The sequence below is a fragment of the Coregonus lavaretus genome, assembly GCF_964263955.1.
Source record: "Coregonus lavaretus genome assembly, contig: HAP1_SCAFFOLD_2812, whole genome shotgun sequence".
Lineage (NCBI taxonomy): Eukaryota > Metazoa > Chordata > Actinopteri > Salmoniformes > Salmonidae > Coregonus > Coregonus lavaretus.
The window spans coordinates 1-15,943 of record NW_028163041.1 but is presented as its reverse complement, the minus strand read 5'-3'; the positions used below and the strand labels follow the sequence as shown (position 1 = coordinate 15,943).

Below are 15,943 nucleotides of genomic sequence, written 5' to 3'. Positions count from 1 at the left end.
ATCTCCACTCATCTCTCCACCACACACACACACACTTCATTATACCAGCGGGGTGCAGAAGAGGGGCTGCAGGGTTGACTAGAAGGTGCTATTAGCGGAGTGAGTGAGAGATACTGGTGCTACTGATTGACAGACAAAGTGGCTGTGGGTAAATTAGTAACCTATTGAGTGTGAGTATGTCAATAAGTTGTTTGAGAGTGTAAAAGAGAAAAGTGAGTGAGTAAACGAGTACTATATGTGAGTGAGTGAGTGAGTGAGTGAGTGAGTATGCCAGTATGGCCAAAAGGTTGTATGGTGGTGAGGTAACCCCATACAGATAGATAGATGTCTTGTTTATCTCTGAGGGTAAACTAGTGTAAAGCCTGTCATCCTCCTCTCCTCTGAGGTTCACCATCCTAAACCCACTGGAGGACTAGAGGGAGGATTGTCTTACAGAGGGGGTTATAGGCTAGAACAGAGCTGGACCTCAACTACCAAGCTCTAAAGCACCTAACCCTCCTACCCCCTCACCCACTACCCCTGCCCTAATGGGAACACAAGTGACCCTGCATACGGCCGGGAAGGAGGGGGAGAGAGAGACAGCGAGCGAGCGGGAGAGAGGAGGCCCCATAATTAACATGCCAAGCGATCCGAGGACTCTGTGCTCCTCTTCCCACACAAATGCCAAACCCCCATGATTATTATGGTAACACTTCACTCTGTGAAGACACATGTAGGAGAGGGAGGGTGTTGGGGTGAGGGATAGGTGGAGTGAGGAGGTGGATGACAGTGTCCTGCTCTGTGATTGATTGACTGAGGGACTGGTCAAGATGTTTTTAGGAGTAGTTTCTTGGAGCGTTGCGTTATACAACAGAACACATTCTAGGTACTGTACCAAAACTGAACACTGTAAAAGCACTACTCTGAGCAGGTGGATGGGGGAAATATTTTGTGTACTTTTTTTCTCAATAGCAAGCTGGTTCCACCAAGCTAAACCAGTCGAGCAACAGTCTTCCATTTTCAAACAAACAAACTTAAGCAGAAACCGATACCTGCATAAATAGCCAGGCCTACTGTATGTAATGGCCAAAGGAGGTTTGTATGAATCCATGTAAACGCAGTAAAACTGACAGCAACACTGTACATGACTGGTGATAGATCTTCTTTTAAATCATTTGGTTCAGCCTAACAGAATCTCAGTGACTGACACATGACCATGGCCCATATGGCCTTGTGGTTTAACATGGGAACATTCCCACCCAGTTACATTCCCTATTACCACTAACACACACACCCCTGTTGGCAAGTCTTTGGAAATAATTTGTAGCATGTGTGTGTGCCCGTGTTATCCTGTTAAGGTTTCTGATTTATCTAGCCAGCAGGGCACATAGAACACCTTTCTGACTGGGGACCAAGAAAACATTTACCCCATTAAAGGGATACTTTGGGATTTTGGCAATTAGGCTCTTTATCTACTTCCCCAGAATCAGATGAACTCATGGATACCTCTAACTTCTTTCATACTGTACACAGAGACATAAACATGGTATCCTGACTCTGGGGAAGTATATATATTGCCCAAATCCAAAGTATCCCTTTAACTGGGAAGAGTTAAAGCTAATGTTACGATTTCTGCCTACACCCTCTCAAACCATATGGATTACACATTTCAACACGTCCCTCAACCACCGGGTCAACCCTCTCACTTACACTCATAAAAACATATACATGCACACAGGCACACTAACACAAGCATGCAACCATGCACACACACACACACACGCATTGACCGCATCTCAAAGGTTGCAGAACTCCACACGCTGTGTCGTACCATGGTCTCAGGCCTCCTAACTGGTTGATCACATGAAAATATTGGTTCTAGTAACAATGTGACCAGAAGAACAGTCATTTACATTTTAGTCATTTAGCAGACGCTCTTATCCAGAGCGACTTACAGGAGCAATTAGGGTTAAGTGCCCTGCTTAAGGGCACATCGACAGATTTTTCACCTAGTCGGCTCGGGGATTAGAACCAGCGACCTTTCGGTTACTGGCACAACGCTCTTAACCACTAAGCTACCTATCAAATCATCCAATACAGGCGTAAAATGAACCGTAACAACTGCAACAGAATAAAAGGCCTAGATTTACCCCAGACAGGTCAATCATGAACAATGGGCACTTACTCCCTCACCCAACCACACCCACTGGATTCCCCCATCAATATGACCATAATGTAGTCAATAAAGACTCCAGGGATGTGGCTGGTCCTTCAAAACAAGGCAATGCAAAGCAGCATGTGTGTGATTCTGTGGATGCCTGAGGGTGCATGTGTTTGTGATTGCCTCATGCAGCCATATGTGAGTGAGTGAGTGAGTGAGTGAGAGAGAGAGAGAGAGACACACACACACAGTGGGTCCACCTGTTTGACACAGAGGGCCTGAGAAAGTGAAGAGGAATGAACAGAATGTCTGTCTGTGAGCACTGGGGTTGGGCCCAGATATGTTGTGTGTGTGTGTGTGTGTGTGTGTGTGTGTGTGTGTGTGTGTGTGTGTGTGTGTGTGTTGCCTGATTAACACAGCTATGGGAGAGTGGTGGGGAATGGCATTTAAGAATGGGATATTTTACCAAGCAGCTGAGGAGAGAAATACACACGAGAGACTCACTCTCCTCACTCTATAGCCTAACTATTAAAATAGTGAGACGATTATTGGCATGCAGAAAGATTATTTTACACAAATGGGTACATGCATGGACACAGCAACACAGCAACTGTGTAGTCTGAAACCAAAACAAACACAGGAGTGATGTAAAGGCCATAAACCATGCCATATAAAAGCTGTGTGTGTGTGTGTGTGTGTGTGTGTGTGTGTGTGAGTGAGTGTAACAGAGAAAGAGAGAATTTTCAAGAAAGAGAGAGGGGTGGGAGAGGAGTGAGAGAAGGAGGGGAGGAGAGATCCTGGTGAGAAGCAAAAGTGTGAGAAACTAGAGAGAGTGTGAACCAGCGAATGATGCAAATAAACAAACTAAAAGAAAGAAAGACACATTAAGCCAAACCACGGCCAAATAAGGACAGGCATTTGAGTGTGACGCATCAAATGACATCAGTGTGTGTTGTGTTGCTGCCATATTTGAAGTATGTGTGATACTAGCACTGAGATGGAATGTTTCAATCAATTCAATATGCAGAGAGATCTGTATCCTAAACTACTGTGCTGTATAACATATGAATAAAAAAAGATTAGGGTATAAATCTGCCGCCCTGATTTTAATAATATATACCATTTAGCTGACGCTTTTATCCAACACGACTTCCAGTCACGCATGCGTACAGAGGGGGTGTGGTGGCGTTGGAGGGGGTGTGGCTTGATCTGATTAACGAGGAGCCATCAGAGACAGACGAAATATGAGGTGGCCAGGGAACGCAGACCTCTTTATCAACATGTAGTCATGTCGGACAAAACAACCATCTATAGTTGCAAGTGCGCACGCAACATTTGGTTCTGGGTGCCGAGATGAATCATCACTGCATTAACAGATCCACACATATGCACACCCACATGTTAAGTCTCATATCCTAAAGCTGAAGAACATAGGCCCATCCAGGTACTTTCTGCAGGTGCTGGAGTTGTGGGCAAATTCATGACACATAAAAAGTAAAAAGCCGCACACTGCTGCTCATGCTCCCAGGTGATTTTATTATGATGTTTCCACCCTTAGGTCTTCATCAGGCATGCCTGTGTGTGTGTGTGTGTGTGTGTGTGTGTGTGTGTGTGTGTGTGTGTTTAATAATGGATGACTGTTTGTGTTAGTCAGTCAAGCTCTTGTTGTTAAAGGACTTTAAGATTATTATAACGTTTTGACCCTAAGGGTCAAAACGTTATAATAAAATCAGTGGTGGGAAAAAGTACCCAATTGTCATACTTGAGTAAAAGTAAAGATACTTGAATAGAAAATGACTCAAATAAAAGTGAGTCACCCGGTAAAATACTACTTGAGTAAAAGTCTAAAAGTATTTGGTTTAAAATATACTTAAAATATCAAAAGTAAATGTAATTGCAAAAATATCCTTAAGTATCAAAAATAAAAGTATAAATCATTTCAAACTCCTTATATTAAGCAAACCAGACAGCACCATTTTCTCTTTTTAAATCTACAGATAGCCAGGGGCACACTCCAACACTCAGATATCATTTACAGATAGCCAGGGGCACACTCCAACACTCAGATATCATTTACAGATAGCCAGGGGCACACTCCAACACTCAGATATCATTTACAGATAGCCAGGGGCACACTCCAACACTCAGATATCATTTACAGATAGCCAGGGGCACACTCCAACACTCAGACATCATTTACAGATAGCCAGGGGCACACTCCAACACTCAGATATCATTTACAGATAGCCAGGGGCACACTCCAACACTCAGACATCATTTACAAATGAAGCATTTGTGTTTAGTGAGTCTGCCAGATCAGAGGCAGTAGGGATGATAAGGGTGTGAATTAGACCATTTTCCTGTTCTGCTAAGCATTCAAAATGTAACGAGTACTTTTGGGTGTCAGGGAAAATGTATGGAGTAAAAACTACATTATTTTCTTTAGGAATGTAGTGAAGTAAAAGTAAAAGTTGTCAAAAATAGAAATAGTAAAGTACAGATACCCCAAAAAACTACGTAAAGAAAACTACTTAAGTACTTTACACCCCTGAATAAAATCACCTGGGAACATGAGCAGCAATGTGCTGTGTTTTCCTTTTCCTGCACGCATGACTAAGTTGCTTTGGATAAAACCGTCAGCAAAATGGCATATATTAATAATATATTATAAATCATTGAATCACTATCTTGATAAAAGTCATATGACTACCTAATAGCAGAGTCCAGGGGTAAGTCCCCTGTAGCTCAGTTGGTAGAGCATGGCGCTTGCAACGCCAGGGTTGTGCGTTCGTTTCCCACGGGGGGCCAGTATGAAAATGTATGCACTCACTAACTGTAAGTCGCTCTGGATAAGAGTGTCTGCTAAATTACTAAAATGTAAAATGTACTAGTAACTTGATGCTGAGAGATGGGGGGGACATAGCTGCCATATCAGAGCCAGTATACGAACCTGAACCACTCCACCTCTAACGCACAAACAGGTCAACATTCTAACCCCGCCCGAGTGGAGAGAGGAGACTGTGTGTGAGTGTGTGCGTGTGTGTGTGACAGCCAAGCCTGGCAGTGAAAGGAATCTGTCCAGCCAGGGTGATTTACACAAACAGAGCTGGAGACCAACTGACAACAGAAACTGCAATAAAACACTAACCCAGCTCCTGATTGAGGGGATAAGACTGTGTGTGTTGATACCAAATAAAGTCATGCCAACTCTCAATCAGTTAACCATATGTTGAGTGAGGGACAGAAACAGTACACTCACACCCCTTCCTACAGACATATTTATCAAATCTATATCTATATCTATATATATATATATATATATATATATCTATATATATATATATATATATATATATATATATATATATATATATATATATATATATATATATATATATATATATTCCTCCATATAAATACTCCTTTAAACACCATAAATATTTCTGCCCAATGCCACTGGATAATCTTGCATCTTGTTTAGTAAACAAAGCAATAGCCGGTTGCCCTCTCAACTTTGCCCCTTGACCTTTGCAACACCAAGTCCGACCACACTACAAATACACACAACTGACATCCACCTCCACCCTCCAAGACACCCTCTCAAAAATGATATTTCCATGGGATTGGCCTTCCTACACGTGTAGAATCTTAATTTTACCAGTTTCTCACATCTGGAAAATAATCCAGCAGCAACAGGAAATGTGAATTATTGTGTGGATTATAATTAAATGGAAATTTGTTTAGGGGTTTATAAATGGTTTGTTAGTAATAATCAAGTCAGACATTCTAAAGTGGAAATTAGGGCTGACGCCATGTAGTCGACTGGTTGATTGTTTGGTCGAAAGGCTGTTGGTCCACCGAGATGTTTTTAGTCTAGCATTCCTGTTAATTCCCATCATTTCTAATCTACAATGTTTGTTTGGTTACTGTGATTTATGTTAATGCATCAATATATTATTACAGTCTTTTACAGTTCTCATTGTCGGCATGGACACGTTGTTTGCGGACTGCACAACCTAGGCTACACTTGTGAGGATCAAGTTTTTGTTTATTTAATTCCATTTACGAATTGTCAATTTATTCATTGTCTTCTGTTTGTAGCGCTCTTGTTAATGTTGAGTAAGGATGCACCTGATTATGCATTATGCAGGCCTAGGCTACCTGGCCTGCGTGCAAATGTAGGCCTATAAAATGTGCCCATTTGCGGATCTGATAATCAGAAATACTGTCTTAACTCCCCACCACTGTGGAACTTCTCAAAGTAATTTTTCCTCACCTCAAAACAGCAAGTAAATAAAGTTTGTTTTTATATCCATTGAGAATGACAATAGTTCCTCAACTTAGCCTATTTGAAAAATCTTTACAGTTCTCTTCCAAAGAAATGTCTTGCTCTAATCCGGTGTAAACGTCATAAATAGGCCTACCTGATTACTTCTTATCCCTTGCGCAAATAGCCTACAGCTACAGTGGGGGGAAAAAGTATTTAGTCAGCCACCAATTGTGCAAGTTCTCCCACTTAAAAAGATGAGAGAGGCCTGTAATTTTCATCATAGGTACACGTCAACTATGACAGACAAAATGAGCAAAACAAATCCAGAAAATCACATTGTAGGAATTTTAATGAATTTATTTGCAAATTATGGTGGAAAATAAGTATTTGGTCAATAACAAAAGTTTCTCAATACTTTGTTATATACCCTTTGTTGGCAATGACACAGGTCAAACGTTTTCTGTAAGTCTTCACAAGGTTTTCACACACTGTTGCTGGTATTTTGGCCCATTCCTCCATGCAGATCTCCTCTAGAGCAGTGATGTTTTGGGGCTGTCGCTGGGCAACACGGACTTTCAACTCCCTCCAAAGATTTTCTATGGGGTTGAGATCTGGAGACTGGCTAGGCCACTCCAGGACCTTGAAATGCTTCTTACGAAGCCACTCCTTCGTTGCCCGGGCGGTGTGTTTGGGATCATTGTCATGCTGAAAGACCCAGCCACGTTTCATCTTCAATGCCCTTGCTGATGGAAGGAGGTTTTCACTCAAAATCTCACGATACATGGCCCCATTCATTCTTTCCTTTACACGGATCAGTCGTCCTGGTCCCTTTGCAGAAAAACAGGCCCAAAGCATGATGTTTCCACCCCCATGCTTCACAGTAGGTATGCTGTTCTTTGGATGCAACTCAGCATTCTTTGTCCTCCAAACACGACGAGTTGAGTTTTTACCAAAAAGTTCTATTTTGGTTTCATCTGACCATATGACATTCTCCCAATCCTCTTCTGGATCATCCAAATGCACTCTAGCAAACTTCAGACAGGCCTGGACATGTACTGGTTTAAGCAGGGGCGTAATGTGTTACTGATGGTAGGCTTTGTTACTTTGGTCCCAGCTCTCTGCAGATCATTCACTAGGTCCCCCCCGTGTGGTTCTGGGATTTTTGCTCACCGTTCTTGTGATCATTTTGACCCCACGGGGTGAGATCTTGCGTGGAGCCCCAGATCGAGGGAGATTATCAGTGGTCTTGTATGTCTTCCATTTCCTAATAATTGCTCCCACAGTTGATTTCTTCAAACCAAGCTGCTTACCTATTGCAGATTCAGTCTTCCCAGCCTGGTGCAGGTCTACAATTTTGTTTCTGGTGTCCTTTGACAGCTCTTTGGTCTTGGCCATAGTGGAGTTTGGAGTGTGATTGTTTGAGGTTGTGGACAGGTGTCTTTTATACTGATAACAAGTTCAAACAGGTGCCATTAATACAGGTAACGAGTGGAGGACAGAGGAGCCTCTTAAAGAAGAAGTTACAGGTATGTGAGAGCCAGAAATCTTGCTTGTTTTTAGGTGACCAAATACTTATTTTCCACCATAATTTGTAAATAAATTCATTAAAAATCCTACAATGTGATTTTCTGGAAAAAAAATTCTCAATTTGTCTGTCATAGTTGACGTGTACCTATGATGAAAATTACAGGCCTCTCTCATCTTTTTAAGTGGGAGAACTTGCACAATTGGTGGCTGACTAAATACTTTTTTCCCCCACTGTATGTCTGTCAGGAGCTCACTGGCGCGGGAAACTATGAGGGCCCAGAATAGTTTATACAATGTTGCAATTTTGCTAGCGCCAGCTTCAGGCCAGACCCAAGTTAATAGTTGATACAATGTTTTATGGTCCTTGCAGACAGGCCATGCGTAGCCAATGTGATTTATAGGATATGTATTTAGAAGTTACTTTTAGAATTTTGATTAACCACATGATAATGATTTTGAGATACGAAGACTTTATTCTAAATGAAATTAAACTGTTCCACGAAAATGTGCATATGGTAATAGGCAAGCAGATGGGTAGAAATGGTAAGATAAATTGGCACTCCAAATGGAAAAGGTTGCCAACACCTGGTGTAGCCTATTACCTGCCGGCAACTTCAGCAGCTTAATGGCAGAATCTGCGAAGGCCAGCAACAGCTGGAGGAGGAGGGTTGGGAACAGGTTTTTCTTCTTCTGGTTAGGCTATCTTGATCTCTGACCCCCTCAAGTTATTTGTGTGTCTTAATTATTTAATCACTGTGTGCTTAAAGCATCAGACAAGCTCAGTAGCCTACATATACAGTGGGGAAAAAAGTATTTAGTCAGCCACCAATTGTGCAAGTTCTCCCACTTAAAAAAGATGAGGCCTGTAATTTTCATCATAGGTACACGTCAACTATGACAGACAAAAGGAGAATCCAGAAAATCACATTGTAGGATTTTTTATGAATTTATTTGCAAATTATGGTGGAAAATAAGTATTTGGTCAATAACAAAAGTTTCTCAATACTTTGTTATATACACTTTGTTGGCAATGACACAGGTCAAATGTTTTCTGTAAGTCTTCACAAGATACAGGGCCCCATTCATTCTTTCCTTTACACGGATCAGTCGTTCTGGTCCCTTTGCAGAAAAACAGCCCCAAAGCATGATGTTTCCACCCCCATGCTTCACAGTAGGTATGGTGTTCTTTGGATGCAACTCAGCATTCTTTGTCCTCCAAACACGACGAGTTGAGTTTTTACCAAAAAGTTCTATTTTGGTTTCATCTGACCATATGACATTCTCCCAATCCTCTTCTGGATCATCCAAATGCACTCTAGCAAACTTCAGACGGGCCTGGACATGTACTGGCTTAAGCAGGGGGACACGTCTGGCACTGCAGGATTTGAGTCCCTGGCGGCGTAGTGTGTTACTGATGGTAGGCTTTGTTACTTTGGTCCCAGCTCTCTGCAGGTCCTTCACTAGGTCCCCCCGTGTGGTTCTGGGATTTTTGCTCACCGTTCTTGTGATCATTTTGACCCCACGGGGTGAGATCTTGCGTGGAGCCCCAGATCGAGGGAGATTATCAGTGGTCTTGTATGTCTTCCATTTCCTAATAATTGCTCCCACAGTTGATTTCTTCAAACCAAGCTGCTTACCTATTGCAGATTCAGTCTTCCCAGCCTGGTGCAGGCCTACAATTTTGTTTCTGGTGTCCTTTGACAGCTCTTTGGTCTTGGCCATAGTGGAGTTTGGAGTGTGACGGTTTGAGGTTGTGGACAGGTGTCTTTTATACTGATAACAAGTTCAAACAGGTGCCATTAATACAGGTAACGAGTGGTGGACAGAGGAGCCTCTTAAAGAAGAAGTTACAGGTCTGTGAGAGCCAGAAATCTTGCTTGTTTGTAGGTGACCAAATACTTATTTTCCACCATGATTTGCAAATAAATTCATTAAAAATCCTACAATGTGATTTTCTGGATTTTTTTCTCTCAATTTGTCTGTCATAGTTGACGTGTACCTATGATGAAAATTACAGGCCTCTCTCGTCTTTTTAAGTGGGAGAACTTGCACAATTGGTGGCTGACTAAATACTTTTTTTCCCCCACTGTAGTTGATTTTATTAAAAACCCATAGGGTGTGTCTATATAGGGAAAAATACAAGTTTTAACATTTTGACCAATCGATTGAGAGAAAGAACAGATGGCGATAGGTCGACCCTGATTTTTTTTTTGTCGGGGACAGCGGAAATTAAACTTTAGAAGCCTTTTTAAACCTCGAATACACTGCAAGTTTACATTTCCTGCTGTACAGGACATTTCCTGCAACAACAGGGTGATCAAATTAAGATCCTACACTTGTATGTTAAAGGAGAAATCCACCACTTTTCAACCTCATATTCATCATCTCCAGCACCATACCAGTGTATTTTAGAAATTACATGCATCTACATTCTGTAGTTTCCCTTTAAGATTCAGAGAAACAGAGAAAACAATGTGATTATAATAGGCTACACCTACACTATATTACACAGAGACAAAGATAAACAGACACAAAGAGACCAACAGAGACAGATGGAGAGAGGCTGAAATAGAGATGAGGGAGGGAGAGAGAGGACGAGGAGAGAGATCCTCTGCTTTCAGAGAGCCGTCACATAGGGCCTGAACCCGCACGGCTCAGCACTCCTCCGCTCTACTCCTCTCTGTGTTCTGTCCGTTCCTGTCGTTTATCTGCTTTATTATGTTATCTGGGCTCACACACACCCCCCTCAGGATTCATTACAGCCTTAACTGCTCACTTAGGTTTATGCCCTCTTTAAATTAAACTGCAGATAACCGGGCAGCCAAATAAACACCTGCACTACCGCCGAGAAAGAGCGAGAACTCATTGAAGAGGAAATTAAGGAAAAATAACAGTGTGTGTGTGGTCATCAGTACTGTAAGAATGGTCCCCATCATTAGTAATTCAATTTGCTCTTTATTAGCAGCTCTTATCTGCAGCACAGACGGCTACTTTCCATCTCTCTCCCTCGTTCCATCTTCTATCTCAACATCCTTTCTTTCCTCAATTTCTCCTTCCCTCCCCCTCTCACTCCATCACTCAGAAACAAACAACATAAGTCCTGCTTCAAGCCAGCTACATCTCTACACTTACAGAGGATGATAAAGCACAGAACTAGGAGAAAGAATGACTGGATGGAGGGAGAGAGAGAGACGGGGGGGTCAGAGACAGAACGAGACAAGAGAAGAATTAGACAGCAGGAAACCAATTGAGGACAGATAATTTGTGTGAGAGGGGGAGAGGAGGGTGAACGAAGAGAGAGAAAGGAGAGAGAAACGGAGAGTGAGAGCTATGGAGAGAGTGCCAGACAGCCAGCCATCAGGATGAATAAAGCCTAATGTTAATAGTGATGGCTTTTTTAATGTCTGCTCAACTCCATTGACTGGTGGCGATTACACTGAGATGGGCATGAGAGGGATGCTGAGAATGGAGGGATGGAAGGAAGAGAGGAGGGGCAGAGGGTTGTAAAAACACGGATTGCGTTCCATCAGGTTAGGCCTATATTCTCTAGTTCGTTAAAACAATCCAATTTGCAAAAGGATAATTACGCATTAGCTGCTTTTTATCTAGTGGGCTGGCTGGGGGGAGAGGAGAGTGGTGGTGGTGCCAGGACTTGATAGCAGCAGCCTCTTCCCCACCTACACCCACTGCAAATTACCCACTATCACAGCTCAATTGGGCAATCAATTACTCCCCCCTCCCTACCCCCTACACACACACAATCACAGCAGCGCTCCATAGGCCTCTCATAGAGAGGAATGCTGCCCCCTATTGGAGAGAGGGGACAGTGTGGAATAACATCAGCACATCGGCCCATTCAAAGCACTGGCAAAGGGCAAATGTCCAACAGTGTCCTAAAATGAGTCACTAAACCATAGAGCTATTTGATAGATTCAATCCACAGTACTCCTGTCCATGTGATGTAATTCTCCACAGAGGGATATACAGTGCCCTCCACAATTATTGGTACCCCTGTTTAAGATGTGGTCGAGGACTTCAAAAAATTCTCATTTTTTTTTAAACAACATAGAACCCAAATGCAAAAAAAGAGAAAAATCCAACCTTTTATTTAAGTACATTACTTTGGTGTAAAAAAAAAAAATCACACATTTAAAAAAAAAAAAAACTTGAAATCAGGTGTCCCACAATTATTGGCACCCCTGATGTTAATACTTTGTACAACCCCCTTTTGCCAACAAGACAGCACTTAATCTCCTCCTATAACATTTCACAAGATTGGAGAACACAGAGAGAGGGATCTTTGACCATTCTTCTTTGCACAATCTTTCTAGATCATCCAGTGTCCTGGGTCCTCTCTTATGCACTCTCCTCTTTAGCTCACCCCACAGGTTTTCGATTGGGTTGAGGTCTGGGGACTGAGATGGCCATGGGAGGACCTTGAGTTTGTGACTGCTGAACCATTTTTGTGTAGATTTTGCCACATGTTTTGGATCATTATCCTGCTGAAAGACCCAATGACGACCCATCTTCAGCTTTCTGGCAGAGGCCATCAGGTTTTTATTTAAAATGTCCTGGTAGTTCAAAGCGTTCATAATGCCATGCACCCTAACAAGGTTCCCAGGGCCTTTGGAAGAGAAACAGGCCCACAGCATCACAGATCCTCTACCATACTTCACGGTGGGCATGAGGTGCTTTTCGGCATACTCATCTTTTGTTTTACGCCAGACCCACTTAGAGTGTTTGTTGCCAAAAAGCTCAATCTTAGTCTCATCTGACCAAAGCACACGATCCCAGTTGAAGTCCCAGTAACCGCTTAGCTAACTCCAGACGTTTACGTTTGTGAGTGTTAGTGAGAAAAGGCTTTTTCCTTGCATGCCTCCCAAACAGCTTGTTGGCATGTAGAGAGCGTCTGATGGTTGTTTTGGAGACTTTGTGACCCCAAGATGCCACTCTTTGATGCAATTCTGTGACAGTGAGCTTAGGACTTTTTTTTACTTCTCTTACCATCCTCCTCACTGTGCGTTGTGGCAAGATAAACTTGGGACCTCTTCCAGCCTTGTTTGTCACTGTTCCAGTTGTTTTAAACTTCTTAATGATTCCTCTGACTGTAGATACAGGCAAGTTAAGGCGAGTGGCTATTTTTTTGTAGCCATTGCCTGACTTATGAAGGTCGACACAAATCTGCCTTACTTGAATGGTGTGTTCTCTTGTCTTTGCCATGTTGACAAATGGGTAAGAGAATTAGGCCTCTGTGTCACGTCATATTTATACCCCAGGGAAACAGGAAGTCATGAATTACTAATTAAAGTTCCTAGATACCCTGACCAACTTTAGCAACTACAGAAAAATATATTTTTTAAAAAATCAATTAAAATTTTCAGCGGAATTGTTAGGGGTGCCAATAATTGTGGGACACATGATTTCAAGTAATTTTTTTTCTAAATGTGTGATTTTTTTTTACCCACCAAAGTAATTTACTTAAATAAAAGGTTGGATTTTTCTCTTTTTTTGCATTTGGGTTCTATGTTGTTTTTAAAAAAATTAGAATTTTTGGAAGTCCTCGACCACATCTTAAACAGGGGTGCCAATAATAGTGGAGGGCACTGTATTCATTAAGTGAATTCATCACAGCTAACAGAGACAACACCACTCACAACTAGCTGAATTAATTAGCTAGACCTCCTGAGTCCTGAGCAGAAGGAAAATAATAATAAACAATCTATTTATCTAACAGGACCTCTATATGATTTACTATCACTGTCAGTAACAGTGGAAATCTGACAGTGTCTTAAGTTTAAAATTGATAGAAACTCCATTAATTCCTCCATTTATTTCAGAGGTACAGTTGATGTAACAAGGGTCAGAGTTGTTTTTCTGGTCAGTTCACTTCATGGCCTAATATGATGGATTATGTTCACCCCTATATTCCCTAGTGTTTACCAGGACGTCATTGTAATTAGTAAGATCTTATTTATCTTGCCTGTTTAAATAAATGTTAAATAAAGTGCCTACCTGTCCTGGAGGGGCTGGGGGAGAGACGTCGTAGCTTGTGTCTGCCGAACGAGACCAGTTCACGGGACAGGGTCCTCTTCACACCCCCCGGGCTCCAGACCAGGGTGTGTGTCCTCACTGGGGTGTGTGATCGGACCGGGTTGTGTGTCCGGACCGGTGTGTGTGTTCTAACGGGAGTGTGTGTCCGCCGGCGGAGAGAGTAGCGGCTGTTCAGGGTAATGTCTGCTGGGCTGGACCTCCGTTCTGATCCAGACTCACTGTAACACACAGGACAGAGTGTGTGTGTGTGTGTGTGTGTGTGTGTGTGTGAGAGAGAGAGCGAGAGTGCGTCTAAACATTCAGAAACAAAATATAGATTTGCTTCCACCCTCTGGCCAAAGGCAATATTACATGTTCACAGATACAAAATCAGGATAAAAAGAGACATTCCAGCATGCATTACTAGACGTAAGAGAATAGGTATGAGACAAGTAAAGACATCTCTGGCTTCCCTTAATCCTCTTTCTCACCTGCTAGCCGACCTCCTGATAATCTTCATCCTGCTCCTGAGTTTGAACCCTCCAGGGGAGGAGGCGGGCACTATAGTGCGTTGAGTTTCAGATAGAGGGACACTGGACACCCCCTTGGCCCCGTTCTCTTTCTCCGAGGTCCAGCGAAACACAGACCCACGTCGGACCCCTATCCCTCCCCCTGTCCCAGTCTGCCCCCCTCCTCCAGACCCTGCCTTCCAGCAGTAGCGACTACTGAGGGTGGTGGAGGAGGAGGCCCCTGCTGCCTTACGCTGCTTGGCTAAAAGATTTGGGGATTTGGGTTTCTTGGCTACCCCCTCTCCCTTCTCTTGATCTCTCTGGGGCAGAGCCAGGGCTTTGGGTGAGAGGGCCTTCCGGGACAGCCTGGCCTGGCCCCCTGCAGAAGATGACACCCAGGTGTACTTGGAGGTCTTAGGGACTGCGGTGGATAAACTGAGCCTACGGGGAAACTTCTTGATGGGGGCAGAGGCTCTTCTACTGGGGATGGGTGAGGGTGAGGCACCACTGGGGACCACGGGATGGGAGACTGGGATGGGGGAAGGGGTGATGAATTTGTCTGAGTGCTGGGCCTCTGTTCTGGCCTGTCTGGGCCCAGCTCCTCCTGGCTGATGGCTGTTCACCCAGGTGAACTTGGAGTGTCTCTGGGGAGAAGAGGTTGTCTGGGGCTGGGCTGGTGTGGGCTTGGACCTGGGGCTTAGTGGGGGTCTTGGTAGGGCACTAGGGGGGGCAGAGAGAGGGGGTGGAAGAAGTAGAGGAGGTGGGTTCGCATCTCTAGGAATGACAGTGTGTGTACCTCCTGTGTTGGTTTTCTCAGAGAGATGAGGTCTGATATGCTGCTGAGCAGTGCTCTGGACCCTGGTGGCAGTGACAGTAGGTTTGTCTGAGACAGGGACACTTGTCAATTCTGTATTATTTTCTCCAGGGGAAGTGGCTATCACAGGCCCCATGCCCTTCCCTTCAGTGGTGGGCTGAACCTCATGTTTAGTCTCTCTCTGCTGGTCGTCTGGAGGTGCAGGCCCTGTTAGCCCAGAGAGTCCCAGCCCAGCCTCACCCCCAGGTCCTGTCCTCGCTCTGTCTGACTCAGTCTCTAACTTTATAGCTGTGGATCCACTGCCTGTCCCAGTCACAGTTCTTCTCACTCCCCCTGTGAGTGCATATTGCTGGCCCCTTGGACATGGTCCTGTTAGATCCCTAGATGTAGCACATTTTGTTCCATGCTTCTCTCCTCTAGCCGGGTCCTTACTGCTGTGGCTGGGCTGTGAGGTGCCTGTAGCATTAAGGGACAGCAAGCCAGTAGAAGAGTTGGGTTCTGCAGAAACTAAGGGCTCCTCTAAAGAGGGCTTGGCAGTCTGTATAGTAGGTCTACTCTGCTGGGCTGAGTTGGTCTTGTTATTGAGGGAGTAGGTCTTCCTCCAGTGTCCCGCGGACTGAGGGGGGTAAGGCCCACCCTGGGAGGGGAATGTG

The 15,943-nt window shown here is 43.7% G+C and overlaps 1 protein-coding gene across 1 annotated transcript in view; it reads right to left on the bottom strand.

Moving 5' to 3' along the window:
• zc3h3 (zinc finger CCCH-type containing 3) overlaps positions 1-15,937 on the bottom strand; it is a gene marked incomplete at its 3' end in the record, with an annotated part of 68,681 nt that extends 52,744 nt beyond the window's left edge. The window contains exons 1-2 of the mRNA XM_084193352.1: positions 14,459-15,937; positions 13,950-14,206 (exon numbers count right to left, since the gene is read on the bottom strand). Of these exons, the coding sequence (XP_084049478.1) occupies positions 13,950-14,206; positions 14,459-15,426 (1,225 nt within the window). The remainder of the gene's footprint in view (positions 1-13,949; positions 14,207-14,458) is intronic.
• Positions 15,938-15,943: the final 6 nt, after the last annotated feature.